Here is a 19,586-nt window from a genome sequence, read left to right as displayed (position 1 = left end):
CTGAAAAGAGCCCCAAGTATTTTTTTCCACTACCAGAAGCTTTATAGAAGCCTAGGTTTAGAAGTGAGCTCTGTTCACAATTTTTTTGTTCATAAAAATATATTATCAGGCAGGTTCTCTTCAGGTGACCTAAGCAAATAGAATTAGGTACCTTCATATAGGGTGCAGATTACTAATCCTGCAGAGTCTTTCTCAGACATTCGCACCTAAACTTGTGTGTGTTACTGTTTACAAGCCTTTTGAGAATAAAACAACAAATACACTCTTAACAAGATGGTTATATCATGGATGCACTCTTGCTCATCAATGTTACAACATCAACATGCAGTATTTCTACATAACACATTAACTTTCTTCAAAACACTGTACTCATTTTGAAGCTACTGTACCTTCCAGGGACTAAGATGAATAGCTATGACATAGCACATACCATAATACACTGTACAAACACGTATCTTTGCATTTTAGAACCATCAGAAAAATGTAAAAAATGTAAAGAGGATTATTAAAGATATAGAGAGACAAATCAAAGTAAAGGCAGATGACAACACCATCCTGGATGAGGAACTAAAGGAAATGATAATGGTTGTTGCAGAAAGACAACAAATCTATGATGCTGTTGGTAAGTATCTTTATATTTTTGCCTTTTATTACTGGGTAAATGTATATTTACTAAAAAGCTATTTTCTAATTACTTACAAACAGCTGTGGAAGATAACATAGCACTGAATAATAACAAACGATACCAGGACATTGTTCAGAGGAAGAAACTGGTGGATCTGGCAAAGGCTCAAGCTCAAGAAGCATCCATACTAAAAGCTAAACTTGAGAAACTGAGGATGAGAACTTTTCCTGCTTTGGTGCAACTAGAACACTGAAAATTCCAACATTCTTCGTTCTAATAATGAAATAAAAGCAGAAGGTTTGATGTGTTTCTGTTTAATCCAAACCCCAGCAGAATAGTTAGGTGTGTATGGCTGGCATTACGATAATTACAAAAATTTGGGGGAAAATAATGCACCCTTGAGGTTTATACTGTATTTCAGTGGTCAAATAAGGCAAACAAAAGTCATCATATTATCAGAAAGAGTGCACCAAATATTATTAAAATAAAATAGTCTGTTGGTGAATTTAGGACTTGTTATATCATAAAGGTGTAAATAAACTAAAGTTATATCATAAAGGTGTAAATAAACTAAAGTTACCTAAAAGCCTAATTTGTCTACTACCTTTGGTTACATCCAGCAGTAATTCCCATGGGCAGAAAACAAAATCAAAAACATACTTATCAAGTGAAAAGCAACATAAATTCACCATGCTAGGTATGCTAACAAAATCAATATTAGAATTTCTTATGTGAAATAAAAGGCAATAGATAGGTCTAAGCATCAAATGCACTAGACTGTGCAATTTGATTTTACAAGTTTGGCAACATGGCATTTATTTATCTTAAGTGTGGAAAAGTTAAATACATACTGTAAATATGGAACCTAAATACTAAATTTATAGAATTTTGCAAAAAACTGAACTGTTCAAAAAACAACCACCTTTCATTGTATTCTAAATAATCATAGGCAGATTACATATCCAGAAACTCTTCCTTTATTCTGTCATAGTGCAGTATCTTATCATCGAGTCCAAAGCCATCAATAAGCTGAGTTAGACTCAACTTACTGCTGTCTGAAGGAAGAACCGACTGCAGCTCATACAGCACTGACTGGCTGCATAATCTCCATTTACTTATCAGACACTGCAACACATCCAAGTCATTCTAGGAAGGGGAAAAATGAATATTTTTTAGAATTAAATTTTAAAACGATTTTTTATTTAATAATATAATAAGCATAATATGCATTTTGATACATAAACTCGATTTTAAGTTAAAATTACTACACATACTTTGTAAATTATACATCTTTCAGGTTTTTTTTTTTTTTAAAGTGTTTTGGGGGACTTTTAAAGCACTTAATAAATTGTTAACATGAAAATGTTCATAGTTGTTTACCTTTAGTTAAGAAACACATTAATTAATTCATTTTCCAAACCTGATTGCTTCAAGTGAGGGCTGTAGTGGATTATAGTTCAACAGTTTACCCCAGTAACACCAGGCACAACAAAGAGACCAACTCAGAACAGTACTGCTTGCTTATCATAGAGCACAACAGCTAGGCTAGGATAGAACTGATAGTCAACCTAACCAGCTTATCTTTAGGATGTGGGTTGTTTGTTCTTGGGGGTGGGACTGAAGTACTTAAAAGAAAAAAAAAATCGGGAGTGGTCTCCCCTAGACATTCTCGTATACTCAGATATGGGGATGGATATTTGAGGAGTAAACCGCAAGACTAAAGAACCATCAACAACAAATCAAATCAAACTAATAATATATTGAACAATTATTATAAAAGTCTGCGGTGGGTTGGCACCCTGCCCGGGATTGGTTCCTGCCTTGTGCCCTGTGTTGGCTGGGATTGGCTCCAGCAGACCCCCGTGATCCTGTGTTCGGATTCAGCGGGTTGGAAAATGGATGGATGGATTATTATAAAAGTAAGTTTGAATAGATCAGACTCTGCAGCTGCATGAATAAAAGGTAAAGTATAGCGCAAAAGTTGACAGAAATCTACGTTTTGTACCTAATACTTGTTTGCAAAATTTGGTTGACCTAAGTTAAAACGTACTCAAGTTATCGTGTTTACATACACAAACACACACGTGCACACAAACACACACACACAGACAGAATTCCAAAAATGCTATTTTCGGACTCTAAAACGTCGAGATTCATCAAGATCTCTATATCGAATATTTGGACGAATACAATACTTTCTCCCTACACTTTGTATACGAGAAAGTAAACAACACAGACATCAGAAAACTAAATCACTTTGTCCTTATGGGTTATTGAGTGTAGATTGATGAGCAAAAATGGAAAATGTATATCTACAACACAACAAAGTGTAAGAAAGTGAAGGGGTCTGAATACTTTCTGAATTCACCACATTTAACATATCACCTCCATTAAAACCTTACCACAATCTCACAAATAATCAGCAGTTCATTTTGAATAGACTTCTTACTTATGTACCTTTGCTCTATACATTTTCGCCATGTTCAGTCTACGAAGCGTCTCTTCTTGCTCTTGTACTTCTTTCTTCAGTGCATCACGTAACATTTTAAGCTCCGTTTCTGGCAGATCAACTAGTGCTTGCAAGCAAACAGACCTGGGCTGCAAGGAAATCACTTCAGCAGTGTCTGTGTCAACAGACAGTGGCTCTGTGGAGGCTATATGTTTCTTCACAGTGTGATATGAAGCCTTCTCTCCAGTAATATCATCACTCATCTTCTCTGAACTTCCATTGGGAACTGGAGACACAGCTTCCGCTTTAGCATCATCATCAATTTTAAGCCGTTTCGCCACAGAGAATGGCGATGCAAAGGAACGTCTGGTTTTCCTTAATCTCTCTCTAAGGGTGTCACTCAATGTCTAAAAGAAAAAAAAAAAAACTGGAATCAAATTCAGCAGTAAATCATCTTCTGATCATGGTTTATCTATAAAGATCATGAACAGCCACGTTGCAATTAGTCGTGTAAACTTGGAGCAAATCCAGGGTGACCTGTCAGTCATTCACATGGCAACATCATTCATAACAGGCCAGTTTCCATCTCTTATCAAGCATGCTTAATCCATTTCAGGGTCACAGAAGCTATGACCTACAGTACCTCAGTAGCATCAGCCCCACTCATACAGATACACATCTACACACTCATATGGGGCAAATTTAGAGATTCTAATTAAATCTAACACATCTTTGGAAGGAGGAAAGCAAAGGAAAGTACACAGAGATAAACCCACAGATACATTGAAAGAACATGAACCTATGTGTCCGGTACTAAAAGAAGCTGATTTAGAGTTACCAATCACCAGAACATGCACAGCTTTAGAATGTGACAGGAAATCAGAGTACTAGGACAAAATCCACACAGACACTGGGAGAACATAAACCTTACACAAGCAGTGCCAGGGCAGGCTTTAGACCTCAGCACTCCAGAGCTGTGACCGGCACCCACCACTGCACTGCTGTAAATATGTTAATAAAGAGATCCTCATATTTATCATAAAGTGCAAATTACAAGTCATATATTAAGAGTTTTCAAGCATTATTCATAAAATACTATATTAAAATCTGCAAAAAGTAATAGTTCTATTAAATAATTAAACAGTATATTACACTGTGTTAATAATTTAACAAAATAAGCAATAATAATTAGTATGGAGGTGTACTGTACAACTCGGTTTTAACTTGAATTATTTTTGTTTAATTGAGCACATCTCACCAAAACTGTTAACTTACATTAAAAAAGTAATATTTATATAATATTTATATGAAATAAAACATTTCATCTTTACCTGCTTGTTTGTTGAGGTTTGTGGTTCACTAGAAGTAAGCTTGTCTTCTGGTGTTGTATATATTGGTCTGGACTTTAATGAATTGGGAGTCTCCATTATTAACCCTTTAAAAACAGTAAGTAATTCAAACACAGAATCTGTTCTTTAGTATACAGGGACTGAGGTGATCAAACACTCTGTTTTACATAAGTTATAAACAAAAAGACATGTCAGAAAATAGGGAAATATTCACAAGTTTATCAGATTTACTTGCCCCCTTCCTATAGTGGATTCAGAAAGTATTCAGACCTCTTTGTATTTAGCATACATTACTGTGTTGTGGATTTCATTTTAAATGGATAAATGTTTGCTCATCTATCTACACTCAATAACTCATAATGACAACATGAAAACATGTTTTCAGATAGGTTTGCAAATTTATTATAAATCAAAAACTGAAATTTCCCAAGCATTCAGACCCTTAATTCAGTGCTTTGTGGAAGGCCCTTTGGCAGTATTTACATCTTCAGGTCTTCTTGGGTAAGTCTCTGTGAGTTCTGCACACCTGTATTTGGGCAGTTCATCCTGTGAAGTGTCTCTAAACTGCCATCTTCATTTTTCTCCACAGACGGTCTATGGTGTTTAAGCTTGGGCTTTGGCTAGGCTTGACTATTCGAGGACAGTCAGAAACGTATCTGAGAGACACTCCAGCATTGTTTTGTGTGTATTCCTCTGGTCATTGGTGCCCCTGTCTGAGGTGGTGCGCACTCTGGAGCAGGTTTTCTTCAAGAAACTCTCTGCATTTGGCTGCATTCATCAGTCTTGGTTCTGGTCAGTCTCCCTGTCCCTTTCGCTGAGAAGCACCCACATAGCATGCTGCTGCCGCCACTGTGCTTCACCATAGGGATGGTATTAGAAAAGTGATGAGCAGTGCAATGTCTTGCCAGACATAATGCTTGGAGTTCTGCTAAAAGAGGTCAATATTTGTCTGATTAGGCCAAAGTCCTTTACGTGCCATTTGGTAAACTCCCAGCAGGCTATCATATGGTTTTTACTTGAGTGGCTTCCATCTAGTCACTCGATCACAAACACCTGAATGATGGCATGCTGCTGAGATGGTCAATCTTCTGACAGAATCTCCCCTCTCAGCAGAGAAATTCTGAAGCTCTGTTAGAGTGACCATTGGATTCTTGGTTACCTTCCTGATGAAGGCCCAGTTACACAGTCTGGCTGGACGATCAACTCCAAGAGTCCCGATGGTTCCAAATTCCTTTCATTTCACAATTATTTACGGACATGCTGCTCCTAGGAATACTAAACTCTTTACAAATGGTTTTATCCCTTTGCCCTGATCTGCGCCTCAACACAATTTGATCGTGGTCTACAGAAAGTTCCTTGGAATTCATGGATTGGTTTTTGTCCCGAAATGCAGTGTGAATTGTGAACCTTATATACACAGCTGTGTGATTTTCTAAACAATATCCAATCAATTCATTTTGCCACAGGTAGACTCCAGTCAGGTTCTTGACACATATCCAGGATCATTAAAGCAAACAGGATTAAACAGACCACAATCTGGGAGGCCACAGCAAAGAGTCTGAATAGTTATAAAAAAGACTTCAGATTTTGGTTTTTAATAAATTTGTAAACCTTTCTGAAAACATGCTTTCACTTTGTCATATGGCAAGTTAATCAATTTCAAATGAAATCTACAGCACAATAAAGTGTGCAGAAAGTGAAGGGGTCCAAATACTTTCTGAACCCACTGTATACAATCGCTTGTTCAATCACTTTGCTACATTTTTGCATTCAATTCAAAGGAGGAATTGCAGGATTAACACTTAAAACTTGACATGAGAGTAGGCAATAGACATGCATACACTATATCACACATATAGTAGTTTTGGTAAAGCTTTTATGTGCGAGTTGTGTGTGAATGAAGGCAATGCCCCAAAGCCCAGTAATCAGAAACAAACTATAAATGTATAGCTGAAAGAAAGAGTAGCCAAAAGGGACTGATAAGAATAAAATCATTATCATTGTCCCTTGTCACAAATGGGGTTTAGCCATCATGACCCCAGACAGGAGTTACTCCTGTTAGCAAAAAACAAGACAGTGCAGTTATATTGAACTGAGAAATACAAACACGTGACACTGGAGGATTAGAAAGGAATGGTCTGTTCTGATGAATTCCAGGACACGCTGATTGATTCTGACAAGAGGTCCAGAATCAGTCACAGAAACCCCCTGGAGTGAGTCAATGTCAAACTGTCAACATGCCAGTCTTATAATTAGGGGTCAAGAAGCAGTGTGGTAATGGAACACACAGTGTCCCTTTGCACCTCTAGAGCAATGACTGAATGCACGGGATATCGGACTATCTGTGCCTCTCAGGCTCAACACTTTATCCAAATGTCAATGGGCTTTTTTAAAATAATGACACTACACACCACCAGTCAAGAGATGTCATCTAGGAGCTGCAGGAGTGTGCCAGTGAATTCCATATGAAACCATGGCCGCCTCAATCAAAAATAATCCAATCTAGCATCTGAAGCATAAGGTATGAAATCAAAATCTACCACCAATCAACTGGCAACACATAGGAGTCAACGTTGTCCAGCATTAGCATGTGTCATTCCACTCAGTAAGTCCATTCAATAAAAAGGTGCAGCTGTTAAATTAAAAAATAATAAACCAATTCATTATTAGATAATTGTACTCAATAAAGTTGTACTCCATGTGCAAACCCAGTGGAGGTGTGTTACACAATACATGTTTATAAAGTGTACTAGCAAGCAGAAATGTGTGCATTCAAAGATAAGCATGTGTGTTACACAGTATAAGAATCCATTTGCAGTCATGTGAAAAAGTAAGTACACCCCCATGTAAAATAACTTTTTCAACATAATAGAACAAGCAAACTGTAGATCTTCTTGCAGACAGTGCCTATAGATAAAGATAATACACTTTAATAAAAACACAAGGAAAATTTGCCTTTTCAATCATTTATTCAACAAAAATAACAACAGATGTAATGGTCCACTGGGGAAAAGGTAAGTCCACCCTTGGACTCAGAAGCTGGTATTGCCCCTTTTAGCAGAAATTATTTATTTTTGCATCACTGCCCACCAGCGACTTTTGTGAATTTTTTGACCACTCCTCCATGCAAGACCCCTTCAGTTACAAGGTGTTTGTGAGTTTTTGTTCTTTTTTGCATGTACTCCCCATCTGAAATCACTGTACAACATTTCAATTTGTTTCAAATCAGCACATTGCCTTGGTCAGTCCAGAACACTCCATTTCTTCTTTCTGAGCAATTTCTGGGTCCATTTGCTAGTGTGTTTTGGATCATTTCTGGCTCAACTTCAACTTTCACACAGATGTCCTCACATTCTCCTCGAGCACACGTTCATAGAATGCTGAATATAGAAATGACTCGATGACTGCAAGCTGCTCAGGCAGAAAAGAAACCCCCAAAAATAGCATATTCTCCACCATGCTTAACAGTTGGTATGAGGTTCTTCTCCTGAAATCCTGCCTTCAGTGTGCACCAAACATGTCTACTGTTATTGTGGTCAAACAACTCTATATTTGATTCATCTGTCCAGAACTCGTTGTTCTAGAAGACCAAGGACCTCATGTATAACACCGTGTGTAGATTTGACACTAAAGCATGGCGTACGGACAAAAGTGGAAATGTGAGTATGCACATAAAAATTCAGATGTACAAAACCGTGATCCAACTTCTACGCACTTCCACTCCATAAATCCCAGTCAACATGAAAAGTAACACATGTGCATACGCCTGCCACCCCAGCCGACCACTGCCAAAATTACACCCCTTTGAATATGCAAATCAATATAAATAGCCCCTTACATTTAGCATTTTGTGAAAAGATAATGGCAAAAGCATGGGGGGAAAATAAAAACTTCAGTGAATGTGAAGTGGAGGTCCTACTCAGTAAACTGGAGGCAAGGACAAACATACTTTTTGGTAGTTTAGGCAGTGGTATGAGCAAGAAAAGGAAATTGATGGAGTGGCACTCTTAAGTTCAAGCTCAGAGAGTCGCACAGTGCCCAAAATAAAAAAAAGTAGTCAGACCCACCGTCATATGGAAGCGTAATAGGGCTCAGAAAAAAGAAAAAAAATTAGGGACACAATGGAAAAAAAGGTTGAAATGTCAACTTTAATCTCAAAATTTCCACTTTATTCTCATAGTTTATTTTGTCTTTAAAGTAGAATGTCGTAAAATTGATCTTAAAATCGATGATTAATGTACTAGAGTTTCTCAAATTCCATCTTAACTAAAGTAGCATGTTAAATGCTTTGTATTCTATGTGTTCACTGACCCAGTCATTACGTGCTTTTTAAACTGGCTTTCTCTTTCGTAGACAGGAGTGTGCATTTATGATATTACAGCTCTCTAAACATTTTAGAATAGTAAGATATATACTTGATATCATTTTCATGATGAAATGCATTAAAGCATGTATTAAACATGTGGGGGTACAGTGGCACTGCGGTAGCGATGAGCTGGAGCCCCATCCTGGGATTGTTCCCACCTCCCACAAGATGCTTACTGGCACATGTGTGACCCTGAATGGAATAATTTAATGCACCAGTACTCTCTCTGTCAAACGTACCAACCCCCAATTCCTGTGCTTCCATTTTCTTTCTCCATGTAATCAATCACCACACAATGATCTCTGTAATAAATGTGAAACTAGCTGTAAGCTTAGAACGCTGATTCTTCAAAAATTTATTATACATGCTTAATTATTCCATCCATCCATCCAAGGGTGCACCAGTCCCAGCAAGCATCAAATGTGAGGCAGGAGCAATCCCTGGATGTGGTGCCAGCTCATTGCTGCCGCTGTGCCACCGCTCCCTCACGCGTTTAATTATTAACAGTATACATTATTTAAATGAAGTTAACGATTTATCTGTAAAATGCATATGCATACTTTAAAGGATTTCATCATAAAAATGATATCAAGTACACGTCCTAGTATTCCAACAGCACACAGCTCAAAGAAGATAACTCTTGGAAATCTAAATCAACTTAGAAGCCAGTCATCATTATCTGTAAACACACGCTTATTTCTATTGAATTGAACTGAATTACTTATTGTCATTGTATGGTATAATGAGATTCAATATGCAAATCCTCCATAAACTTATAAAATGATAAAATAACAATAATAATAATAATATGATAAAAAAATAATGAAAAATATATAATATGAATGTGTAAGTACAATAAACATGTGCATACAGTGCAGATAGTACAAATGGTTCACACAGTGGCTCAGGTTGTGCAATGCTGCAGTTGCAGTGAAAGTTTATAGTGAGGTAATTGTAATTATAAGTACAAGGAGTTCTGCCGCAAGCACTTGATGGACTGATTGAGTGTGTTTATAGCTCTTGGGGTGAAAATGTTTCTGAGTTTCGAAGTCCGTGCAGGAAATGTTCTGAAGCATTTGCTGGATGGGGGTAATTCAAACAGACTGTGGCATGGGTGAGTGGGATCCAAGCAGATGCTGGGGGCTTTCCTTAGGCAGCATGTGCTATAAATTCCCTCCAGGGCTGGAAGCTGTATCCCGATAATCCTCTGCACTCTCGACACAACCCACCATAGAGCTTTCCGCTTGCTTGCTGCTGTGGATCTAAGATACCACACACACATACAGTGGAGCACTGAGATTATATTGTTACAGAATGTTTACAGTCAAGTGAATAAAATTTGTAAACAACACGGAATTAATTTTGGTGTATTTGATAAATCCCACATCACTGATGCAAATCTGAAAAAAGGGAGACCACACAGAAATAGTAGCACTGCTTTGATGCTGCATGCCACCAGTTTGCAAAACTGAGCAGAAAAGTGCGTACACAATGGTGAAGGCTGCCATGAGAATGTGTGTGGCTTTACACCAAGTTTAGCTTCTATACATTACGATGTGAATGTGGAAATGGGCATACGCAACATTTTTGTGTGTACGCACCATTTATACATCAGGGCCCTGATCCTTGCCTACATGTTCAATGACAAACTGTAGCCTTGCTCCAATGCTCTTTTGGACAGTAAAAGCTTTTTTCCTAGCACACTTTACATTCATGTCAAATTTATGCAATCTTTTTCTGATTGCTGATGCACTACCTTTGACTTCCAGCAGTTGCAAGAACTATCTGTACATGTTGCAATGAATTTTTGGAGTTAATGGATTGGGGACTTCTATTAGTATAAAACAGTCAGCTCTTGGGTTGCATTTGCTGGGCCAGCCAGTCCTGGCAGTCATTTGAATTCTACACCACTTGTTGATGATATTTCCTTTATAAATCCTTTGCCAGATTCATACATATCCACTGCCTTTTTTGTGATTGCCAGCGCTCTTTTGTTCTTGGCATGATGATTCCACACACATCAACAGGAAACACAAAACCAGACTCTTATCTTAAATAAGACTGGACCCACCTGCACACTCTCCAAGGATCTCTGATCATTGGCACTACACTGGAACATCTGATTCTAATTTTACAGATTTGAAGTGGTGATAAACGGACAGCTATATTTAATTTTTCCACATCACAAATCTGCATTTCTATTCATTTGGTTTATGAAAAAGAAAACACCATGTCAGTTTAATGTGTCATTTGTTCAAGTATATCACCTTTATCTATTGGCACTGTTTGCATAAAGATCTAACGTTTGTGCCAGTTCAAATGTGTTGAAAAAGTCAGCAGTTTTCATGGGGTGTACTTAGTTTTTCACATGACTGTACGTGTGAGCCACATATGGCACAGTTCATGAAAGACATGGGGAGTGTCTGTCCATCTGTCATTTTCACTTTGATTTTAACCATGTTTGACACTGACCCTCATAATAGCAGTAGACGTTGAAATGATGAAAACTTTAAAAATAAACATTAAAATAAGTTATTTTTAATTGAATTTGTCACATAGAAGTGGTCAAGTTAACAGAAAGTAAAACAGGCACGTTAAGGTACTACAATAGAATAACAAAAAAAGCACTATCTGAATCCGAACGGCATCTTCTCGTACTAAGTTGTATTTTTATCATACCATAGCCTATACAAGTTATTTGTTTCGTGAATTACCTTTATTTCCTTAAATGATTTAAATCCATTAAGAACGTATACATTATACTTAATTGGTTGAGGTTTAACAAATAACGTTTCACTAAATGGTTTTCACATAATTAAAACTTTTAATCTTCTCTTCACTAACCTTTAAAAGGGAGTGGTTTTAGCTGACATTATCCGCCATTCAAGCCAGAAAGCCATGCATACAAGTGCTCCGAAAATTAACGAGGCAGACATAAACCGGGAAAGCAAAACACATCCAGCGAACAAGTAAAGTCAGTCGGACCTTATGTTTTCTTTTTTCGCGCTGCCCTGCCCGCTTCCTTCAAGTCCTACGCCATTTCCTGTGAATGTGGTGTCCTGCGCATGTGTGAGAGAGTGGTGCAGTCTGGGGAGTGTAGTATTCCTCGACAACTCACAGTCCCTCATCCTGATCAGGCAAAGATACTCTCGGCTGTGCAGCCGGAGAAGATGGAACCTCAATAAGACTACTTGTAATGGTAAACGAAACCTTTAGTATAATGCAGCGTAAACGATTAGACTGTTACCTCGTCGTCAAGCTCGGGAGTGTTACAGTCTTCAAACAAACGCACAGTAGGCTACACAGAAAGAGCAGCGGTAAACTTTGGAGACAAGCCGCAGTTTGCTGTTAACCGGTTAAACAGTACGCAGTGCGTCAAATATTTACCACATTGTGGCGCAATGTTTGTTAGAATTTTCATTAAAAAATTCAATGTTGTCAGACCATTAGGAAAAATAACCTCCGCCCTAGTTAGGGAGAGAGAGTGTAAAAAGAAATATAACGTAAATCCAAGACGTTTACTTGTAAAGGATGAGGTCTGAGGATAGGAGAGTACTGGGTGCTCCTCACTTAAAAAAAAAAAAAAAATTGCATGCATAATAGAGCACTACACTTGTAATTAAATCGCTGTTAGCATTCTTTGGAAATTATTGTAAAAAGAATATGACTTACATTTTCAGCATCCCGTTTCTGAAACCTTGTTTGCTAAATAAAAAGCCTTTTAAAGTTGAACCCATGCTCAGTCCGCAGTGGACATATTGGAAGACCATTCTTCAGGATACACATGCACTCACACTGGGTCAACTTAATGTTGTCACCCAGTCTAATTTTCTGGTTTTGAACTGTGGAAGGTAGCCAGATGCAGTGGAGAAAATCCACTTGAGCTGGGAGAACATGAATTCTGAATACAGGGGGTGCTCCAGCTGAGACGTAAAATGCCCTATTTGAGTGCAGGTTTGGAGTGCTGTAACAGTCATAAGCTAAATGCAATTACCACTTTACAAATTACTAAAAACATAAATATACAGATTAATTACTAAACAAAGCAAATTCAGATTGATGTTGTGAAAGGTTCCTAACAATATAATAATTCATTTTATTTATATAGTGCCTTTCCCATGCTCAAGGAACTTACACAGTATATGTATATTATATATATGTATATATAATATATGTCCATAAGTATTATTGCTAAGATATGGTGAGTTGAAAATGGAGGATAGGAGAACTAAAGGTCCAGTCATCAGCACCCCTAGAGAAAATAAACCTCGGGTGCGCCGCAATCAGTAAAAATATATATATTTTCAATTAAACTTTCATTTGTTTCAAGTGTTATATAATAACTGCTCTCAGGACATTGTTGCAAAACAGTTAAAACTTGACTTGGTGAGAATCAAGTGTTTTCTCAGTGATAGAGTGCGCCTGGCCAAAGTGAATGCATTTCAAATACTTCCAACCAAAGGTATCCCCAATACACCCAACTTTTTAACATGGCTTTTAGTTTTGTGCTATGCAGAAAAACACATGCACAGAGAAAGTAGAAGAATGTATAGTGAAGAGCAGCATGGTGATGTAGTGATTAGTTGTACTGCCCCCCAGCCCCTGACTCCCAATTCAATGCCCGCTGGGGTGCCCTCTGTACACTCCTTACATTAACACTTTGCTTATGTGGAGATCATCTGAATTGCCCAGTGATTGTGGCTTTGTCAATAAGAAACCAGATATTGATAACAGTAAGTGACTTTTTTTATTCTGTTTTGTGATAAACGTGACATAGTAAGACAAGTCCTTTGTGAATAAAGAGCACAAGGTGACTCATTGTTGACACTGAGATAGCAAATACTAGTCCTCGAGTTATTAACAAAATAGAAACAATTATAATGTGCAGTTACAATATAAATGTTTCTTTAGTTAACATGTTAACTAAAGTACTGTAACAAAAACATAATTTTCTCAAAGTCACTTAATCGCTGTCATTTTTGAGTGCAGGAAATCTGTCTTTTGCAGGGCATATGTTAGCTGAATAAATTAATATTACATTTCATAGAGATTAAGTTTTAAAAATATTTCAAATATTTGTGCATTAGATAGTAATTCAGTCTCACAGTGCTTTAACTCTAGTTCACATTTGAGTTCAGGTTTTTGATGTTCTTGTATTGTGTACATGGTTTCTTTCCTTCTGTCTATAGATGTGCTTTTATGTTGACTAATAAATCTAATCTCCCCCCACATTCAGTCTGAATGAATGTGGTGGGTGCATTGGTGTGCTGTGCCATAGACTTGCATTCCATCCAAAGTCTGTTTCAAAGTTACACTTTTTAAAGGTTGAAAGACTCTCATGGTTCCTCAGGGTTGTATGCTGTAAAGAATGTGGATTTGCATAATAAAAGAACATAAATAATTCTACAGAAAGAGAGGTATTTTGGATAAATAAGCCCCTCAGTCTTATTTTTTTATCAAATACAGTACTAAAAAGTTCTTTCTATGTGTCAGCCAGGACAGCCACATAGATATATAGAGAAGCATTCATCAGGTTTTGAGTCAACGTGCTTTAAATAATAGTGTTGGCATTTAGTCTCAGTCCAGTTCTGAAAAGTTAAAACATGCAGTCACTTGTGATCATTATTTTCTCTGCTTGAAGCCCTAAACTGAAATAAATGAATGTTAGCTTGCAAACAGGAGGTGTTTTCAGCATTCTAGGTTAAGAAACATCTACAACGGAAAGATTTGGTCCAAGCGTCTGCTTCAGAGTCAGACAAATGCAGGTGCTTCACATGTCTGTGGGCAGTGTGATGAATCAAACCACTGAAACCTTAGCATGGGGCCTCAAACAGTCATTCTTATAAAACAAGAACCTTTATTTTGTTGAAAACACCCCTTTTAGATTTTATGTACAAGCTTTTGTTATACCAGCTGTCCAATGCAGGTAAAAATTCCATTTGTATCCCTTTCCAGCAGAAAGAGTCTGTGTGATGTCATGTGTACCAGGTGTGTGAGCCAAGTATGTTGGCAGGTCAACTAAATAATAATAATAATTGTGATACTAATAGGTTAGGTTTAGGTTTATTTGTCATATATAGGTTAACACAGGGTCAACATACAATGAAATGTGTATGACGAGAAAAACAAGTCACTCAGCCTAGATCCAATAAAGCTAATAAATAATTTAAAAAAAAATTACAAGTTAAAAATAGACAAGCCATATAAAATAAAATGTGTACGTTTTAAAAGAAGTTATAGAGCAATATGAGCTGAATAAGCAGCAAGTATAAATGACAGTTATTGCACAGAAAATGTTTTATAAATACAGATGCATATTCCATAAAGTGCAGATGCATGTTCCAGTCAGTATTCAGAGTGTGTGCAGGTACAGTTTGTGTGTGAGTAGTGCAATGTAGATGTAATGCAATGTAGGTGTAATGTAAGTGTATGTAAGTGTTCAGGTGTTGCTGTTGAGGAGTCGAATGGCCTGGTGGTAAAAACTGTTCTTAAGTCTTGTAGTCCGAGCAGCCAGACTCCTGTATCATCTGCCAAACAGTAACAAGGAGAACAGCTGGTGTGATGGATGGCTGTGGTCCTTTATGATGCTGCTTGTCTTACGCAAGCACCGATGGAGGTAAATGTCTTCAATGGCAGGGAGACTCTTGCCTGTGATGTGCTCTGCTGCCTTCACCACTCTCTGTAGTGATTTCTGGCTGCTGGCAGAGCAGCTCCCATACCAGACAGTAATGCAGCCCATCAGCAGACTCTCGACCACACTCCTGTAAAAGTTTGAGGTGATGTTGGCATTCATGCCAAACTTCCTCAGCCTCCTCAGGAAGTAGAGCCGCTGGCAAGCTTTCTTAACCACAGTGTCTATGTGAAGGGTCCATGAGAGATCCTCGGTGATGTTTACTCCGAGGAAGCTGTTAACCCTTTCAACTTCTACGCCGCTGATGTAGATGGCCTGGTGTTCTCTGCCTTGCTGTTTCCGATAGTCCACGATCATCTCCTTGGTTTTGCTGACGTTAAGAGACAAGTTGTTATCCAGGCACCAATTACTCAATGCCAGCACCTCCTCTCTGTAGGCCGTCTCATCGTTGTCAGTGATAAGGCCTATTATGGTTGTGTCATCTGCAAACTTGATGATGGTGTTTGTGCCGTGTTTTGCAACACAGTCGTGGGTGAACAAGGAATATAAGAGGGGGCTAAGCACACAGCCCTGCGGCGCTCCTGTGTTTAAAATGAGTGATGAGGACGTGTGTTTGCCAACTCTCACTACCTGGGGCCTGTTTGTGAGGAAAGAGAAAATCCATCTGCAGATGGTCGTCCCCAACCCAAGGTCGTCAAGCTTCAAGACGAGTTTTGAGAGGATGATGGTGTTGAATGCCAAGCTGTAATCTATGAACAGCATTCTTGCATATATATTTCCTCTTTCCAGGTGGGTGAGGGCAGTGTATATTGTTAGCGCAATGGCATCCTCTGTAGATCTGTTTGCTCTGTAAGCAAATTGGAGAGGATCCAGCGTGTCGGGGAGGGAGGAGCAGATGTAACCTTTGACCAGTTGCTCGAAGCACTTCATAATGGCCGATGTCAGTGCAACCGGGCGATAGTCATTCAGACTGGAGACCACCGGTTTCTTTGGGACAGGAATGATGGTGGATGCCTTGAAGGAAGTGGGGACCACTGACTGCCTCAGGGAGAGATTGAAGATGTTGGTGAACACACCTGCTAGCTGGTCAGCACACGCCCTGAGGGCACGGCCTGGGATGCCATCTGGTCCCGGAGCTTTGCGAGGATTGACCTTTTTGAAGGACCTTCTCACGTCAGACGTTTCAAGGATCAGAGTGACAGACTCACTGCCCCCTTGAAGATATAGCACCTGTTCTTTGTTGGCTGCATCAAAACGAGCATAGAAAGTGTTGAGCTCGTCTGCAAGACATGTAGTGGGCTGAACACTGACTGTGTTTTTCTTTTTATAGTCAGTGATGCAGCACAGTCCATTCCACAGGCGCTTGGTGTCAGAGCTGTGGTAGCAAGACTCCACTTTATCCCTGTAGTCCCGTTTGGCCTTCTCGATGGACCTAATACTACTAATAATACTACTAATAATACAAATAATCCATTTTATTTACTGTATATATAGTCTATAGCAGTGCTTCTCAAACTTGGTCCTGGGGACCCGCTATGCCTGTAGGTTTTTATTCCAAATTAGAAATGATAAAACTAAGTTTGGTAAATTTTCATTAAACTGTAATAAGCAATTATTTGGGTATGATGTTGTTTTATTTTTCATTTTTAACAATACTTTCATCCTGATTTTCATTCTGTGTTTCTAGGTGTTCTGGTTATTTAATCCATTATTTACTAATTAGTGAGTCTGATGCTGAAGTAGTTGCAGCCTTTCATAATTTAGTGTTGTTTGCCCGCAAGTCTGCTCTGCTTGTTTTTAATTGTTATTTTTATCAATGAAGATAGCAAACAACACAAAAAAGGGCAAAATAGCATAAGTGAGTTAAGCATTTAAAGCTGTAGCACAAATATAAAAATTTCTAAATATCTTGTAAGTGTAAAAGTTGTACTGCTGTGCTTTTCTGAATGTAGAATAAGAGAAGAGAAAAGAAGACCAGCAAATTAAATTAGATAGATTACTCTATTATCAATTAATATCACTGATTGTGAATCTGGTTGAATCTATCTATCTATTGAAAAAAAAGTTTCCATTTCTAGGCTTAGTGTATTTTATCAAATTTGAAAAAAGAACTTGCAAAGGCTAAAGATTGACCTGACTCAAAGATATCATTGTCTTCTCATCAGAAATGTCATCTACAAATGTGTTTAGTGGCTATTTATCCTAGTTACTTTGATTTAAAAAAACAATTACAAAGCATTAATCATGTTTTGGGTGGTCTGGATGAGATTCTTTTCTGTGACATTTTTGTTATCCTAAAGATAAAGACAAATTATTGGTATTAATATAACTGGTATTCTGCAAGAATAAGTACCGGTGTGTTAGTTCTGTATCTGACTGTAATGAAGATGAAATGTAAGTTGTTTTCAGTTTGTTAAATAAGACTCATAATGTTTGTGTGTTTTTATTTTAGCATGATTTAGGTAAGCTTGCAAATGAATAAACTGTGGGACCAAGACTATAACTGTATTATATGGCTGATAAGGGAACAACTAGCATTACTTTTATTTGTGTGCATTTAAGCAGGTAGCAGAAGCAAAATGCAGGCACTGGACTAGTGACTCCTAGGACATCATGCTATCAGGAGCTGGGACAGAATTTGCAGAAGCTAAGGGTTGGAAAATGGATGGATGGATGGATGGATAATTTCATGTAAGAGATAGAGAGTTTGCACTACCAGGGGCAAAGGTCAGCGAGAGAGTCCCAGTTTTTAGAAAACATAGTGGGCCACTTTTGCAAAGGGATCCATTAGATATTTTGCCACTTTTGCAAAGGGATCCATTAGATATTTTGCCACTTTTGCAAAGGGATCCATTAGATATTTTCCTCTTTTGTACCAGCAGCTAAACAAATTGATGGGAGTAATTTAGTTTTAATGGAATGTAGAATTCTGAGGGCAGCACGGTGGCGCTTCCCGGGTCCGCCCTGCATGGAGTTTGCATGTTCTCCCCTTGTCTGCATGGGTTTCCTCCGGGTACTCCGGTTTCCTCCCACAGTTCAAAGACATGCAGGTTAGGTGCATTGCCGATTCTAAATTGTCCCTAGTGTGTGCTTGGTGTGGGTGTGTGTGCTGGCGCCCTGCCCAGGGTTTGTTTCCTGACTTGCGCCCTGTGTTGGCTGGGATTGGCTCCAGCAGACCCCCGTGACCCTGTAGTTAGGATATAATAATAATAATTCATTACATTTATATAGCGCTTTTCTCAGTACTCAAAGCGCTATCCACACAGGGAGGAACCAGGAAGCGAACCCACAATCTTCCACAGTCCACTGTGCCACCTGTGAGATAGCGGGTTGGATGATGGATGGATAGAATTCTGAGTACTAAAATGTATATATTTAATGTCAGATAAACTAACCAGTGTGCATATGCTTGTAATAAGATGTGAAATAGGGTTTTTTGGGGACTCTATCTCATAATTGGCTTAAACTAACTTTAGGTTGACAGGAAGAAAAAGAAAGGGAAATTCCGTTTTTTGATTGCTATCACTTGCTAAAAATAGCCATCAGACCCTGGTATAAAACACATAACCTCTGTTGGCTTGATGCAGAAGCTATGCAGCTTTTGAGAGAGATGACATTTTGCTATTAAGACAGAGAGATGAGACACAGCTTTTAATATGAGAGTGCAGTGTTGGTATGTGTGAGACAGAAGGCTTAAAAATCCACACTGAAACGTCACGCTCTCAGAAGAGGAAAGTACAGCACCATCTACAAAATGAAAATGCACCCCAACAGAGAAGAGGAAAAAGACTTATCCATGATGGTGCATATTTTTAAAGAACACCTCTGTTGAATTAAGTAAAATTCACTCTTAATTTACATGGACATCACTCTTTTGATTGTATGGACATTGATTTGAAATATTGTTTTCTTCTACTTTTGACTTCTAGAATTTGATGCCTGGTTTCTTTGCAAATAAACATAAGTAACAATTGAATTAAAGTTTGAATGTTATCTCCCTGAAATTTGCCTGATTTATTGATATACCCATGTGAGGAATATGATTTATTGTTTGTTCAGCTCTCTCCAAGGTAGTGATTTGGGTGCTGAAGGATATAGGCATCCCAGCAGGAAGCACTGCTGGTCTCTGTTAGACTTTTTGTGTAGCTGTTTCCGCAGTGCTGATG

The 19,586-nt window shown here is 38.2% G+C and overlaps 3 protein-coding genes across 3 annotated transcripts in view; 1 reads left to right on the top strand and 2 right to left on the bottom strand.

The window, feature by feature from the left end:
- The window catches only part of cfap43 (cilia and flagella associated protein 43), an 80,145-nt gene extending 79,067 nt beyond the window's left edge, over positions 1 to 1,078 (top strand). The window contains exons 37-38 of the mRNA XM_051922615.1: positions 469 to 622; positions 706 to 1,078. Coding sequence (XP_051778575.1) covers positions 469 to 622; positions 706 to 878 — 327 coding nt within the window. The 3' untranslated portion in view covers positions 879 to 1,078. The remainder of the gene's footprint in view (positions 1 to 468; positions 623 to 705) is intronic.
- atp5md (ATP synthase membrane subunit k) overlaps positions 1 to 19,343 on the bottom strand; it is a 550,207-nt gene extending 530,864 nt beyond the window's left edge. The window contains exon 1 of the mRNA XM_051922208.1: positions 19,339 to 19,343. The gene's annotated coding sequence lies outside the window, so the exon portion shown is untranslated. The remainder of the gene's footprint in view (positions 1 to 19,338) is intronic.
- sfr1 (SWI5-dependent homologous recombination repair protein 1) lies at positions 1,576 to 11,825 on the bottom strand. Its single transcript, XM_028795873.2, has 4 exons — positions 11,634 to 11,825; positions 4,406 to 4,509; positions 3,083 to 3,481; positions 1,576 to 1,771 (listed from the first exon to the last, which is right to left on the bottom strand). Exons 2-4 carry the CDS (start codon positions 4,499 to 4,501, stop codon positions 1,580 to 1,582), a joined length of 687 nt encoding a protein of 228 aa, XP_028651706.1. The 5' UTR covers positions 4,502 to 4,509; positions 11,634 to 11,825; the 3' UTR covers positions 1,576 to 1,579.
- Positions 19,344 to 19,586: the final 243 nt, after the last annotated feature.

Source organism: Erpetoichthys calabaricus, chromosome 2 (genome assembly GCF_900747795.2).
Source record: "Erpetoichthys calabaricus chromosome 2, fErpCal1.3, whole genome shotgun sequence".
Lineage (NCBI taxonomy): Eukaryota > Metazoa > Chordata > Cladistia > Polypteriformes > Polypteridae > Erpetoichthys > Erpetoichthys calabaricus.
The sequence above is the reverse complement of the archived record's forward strand: the minus strand, read 5'-3'. Positions and strand labels throughout refer to the sequence as shown.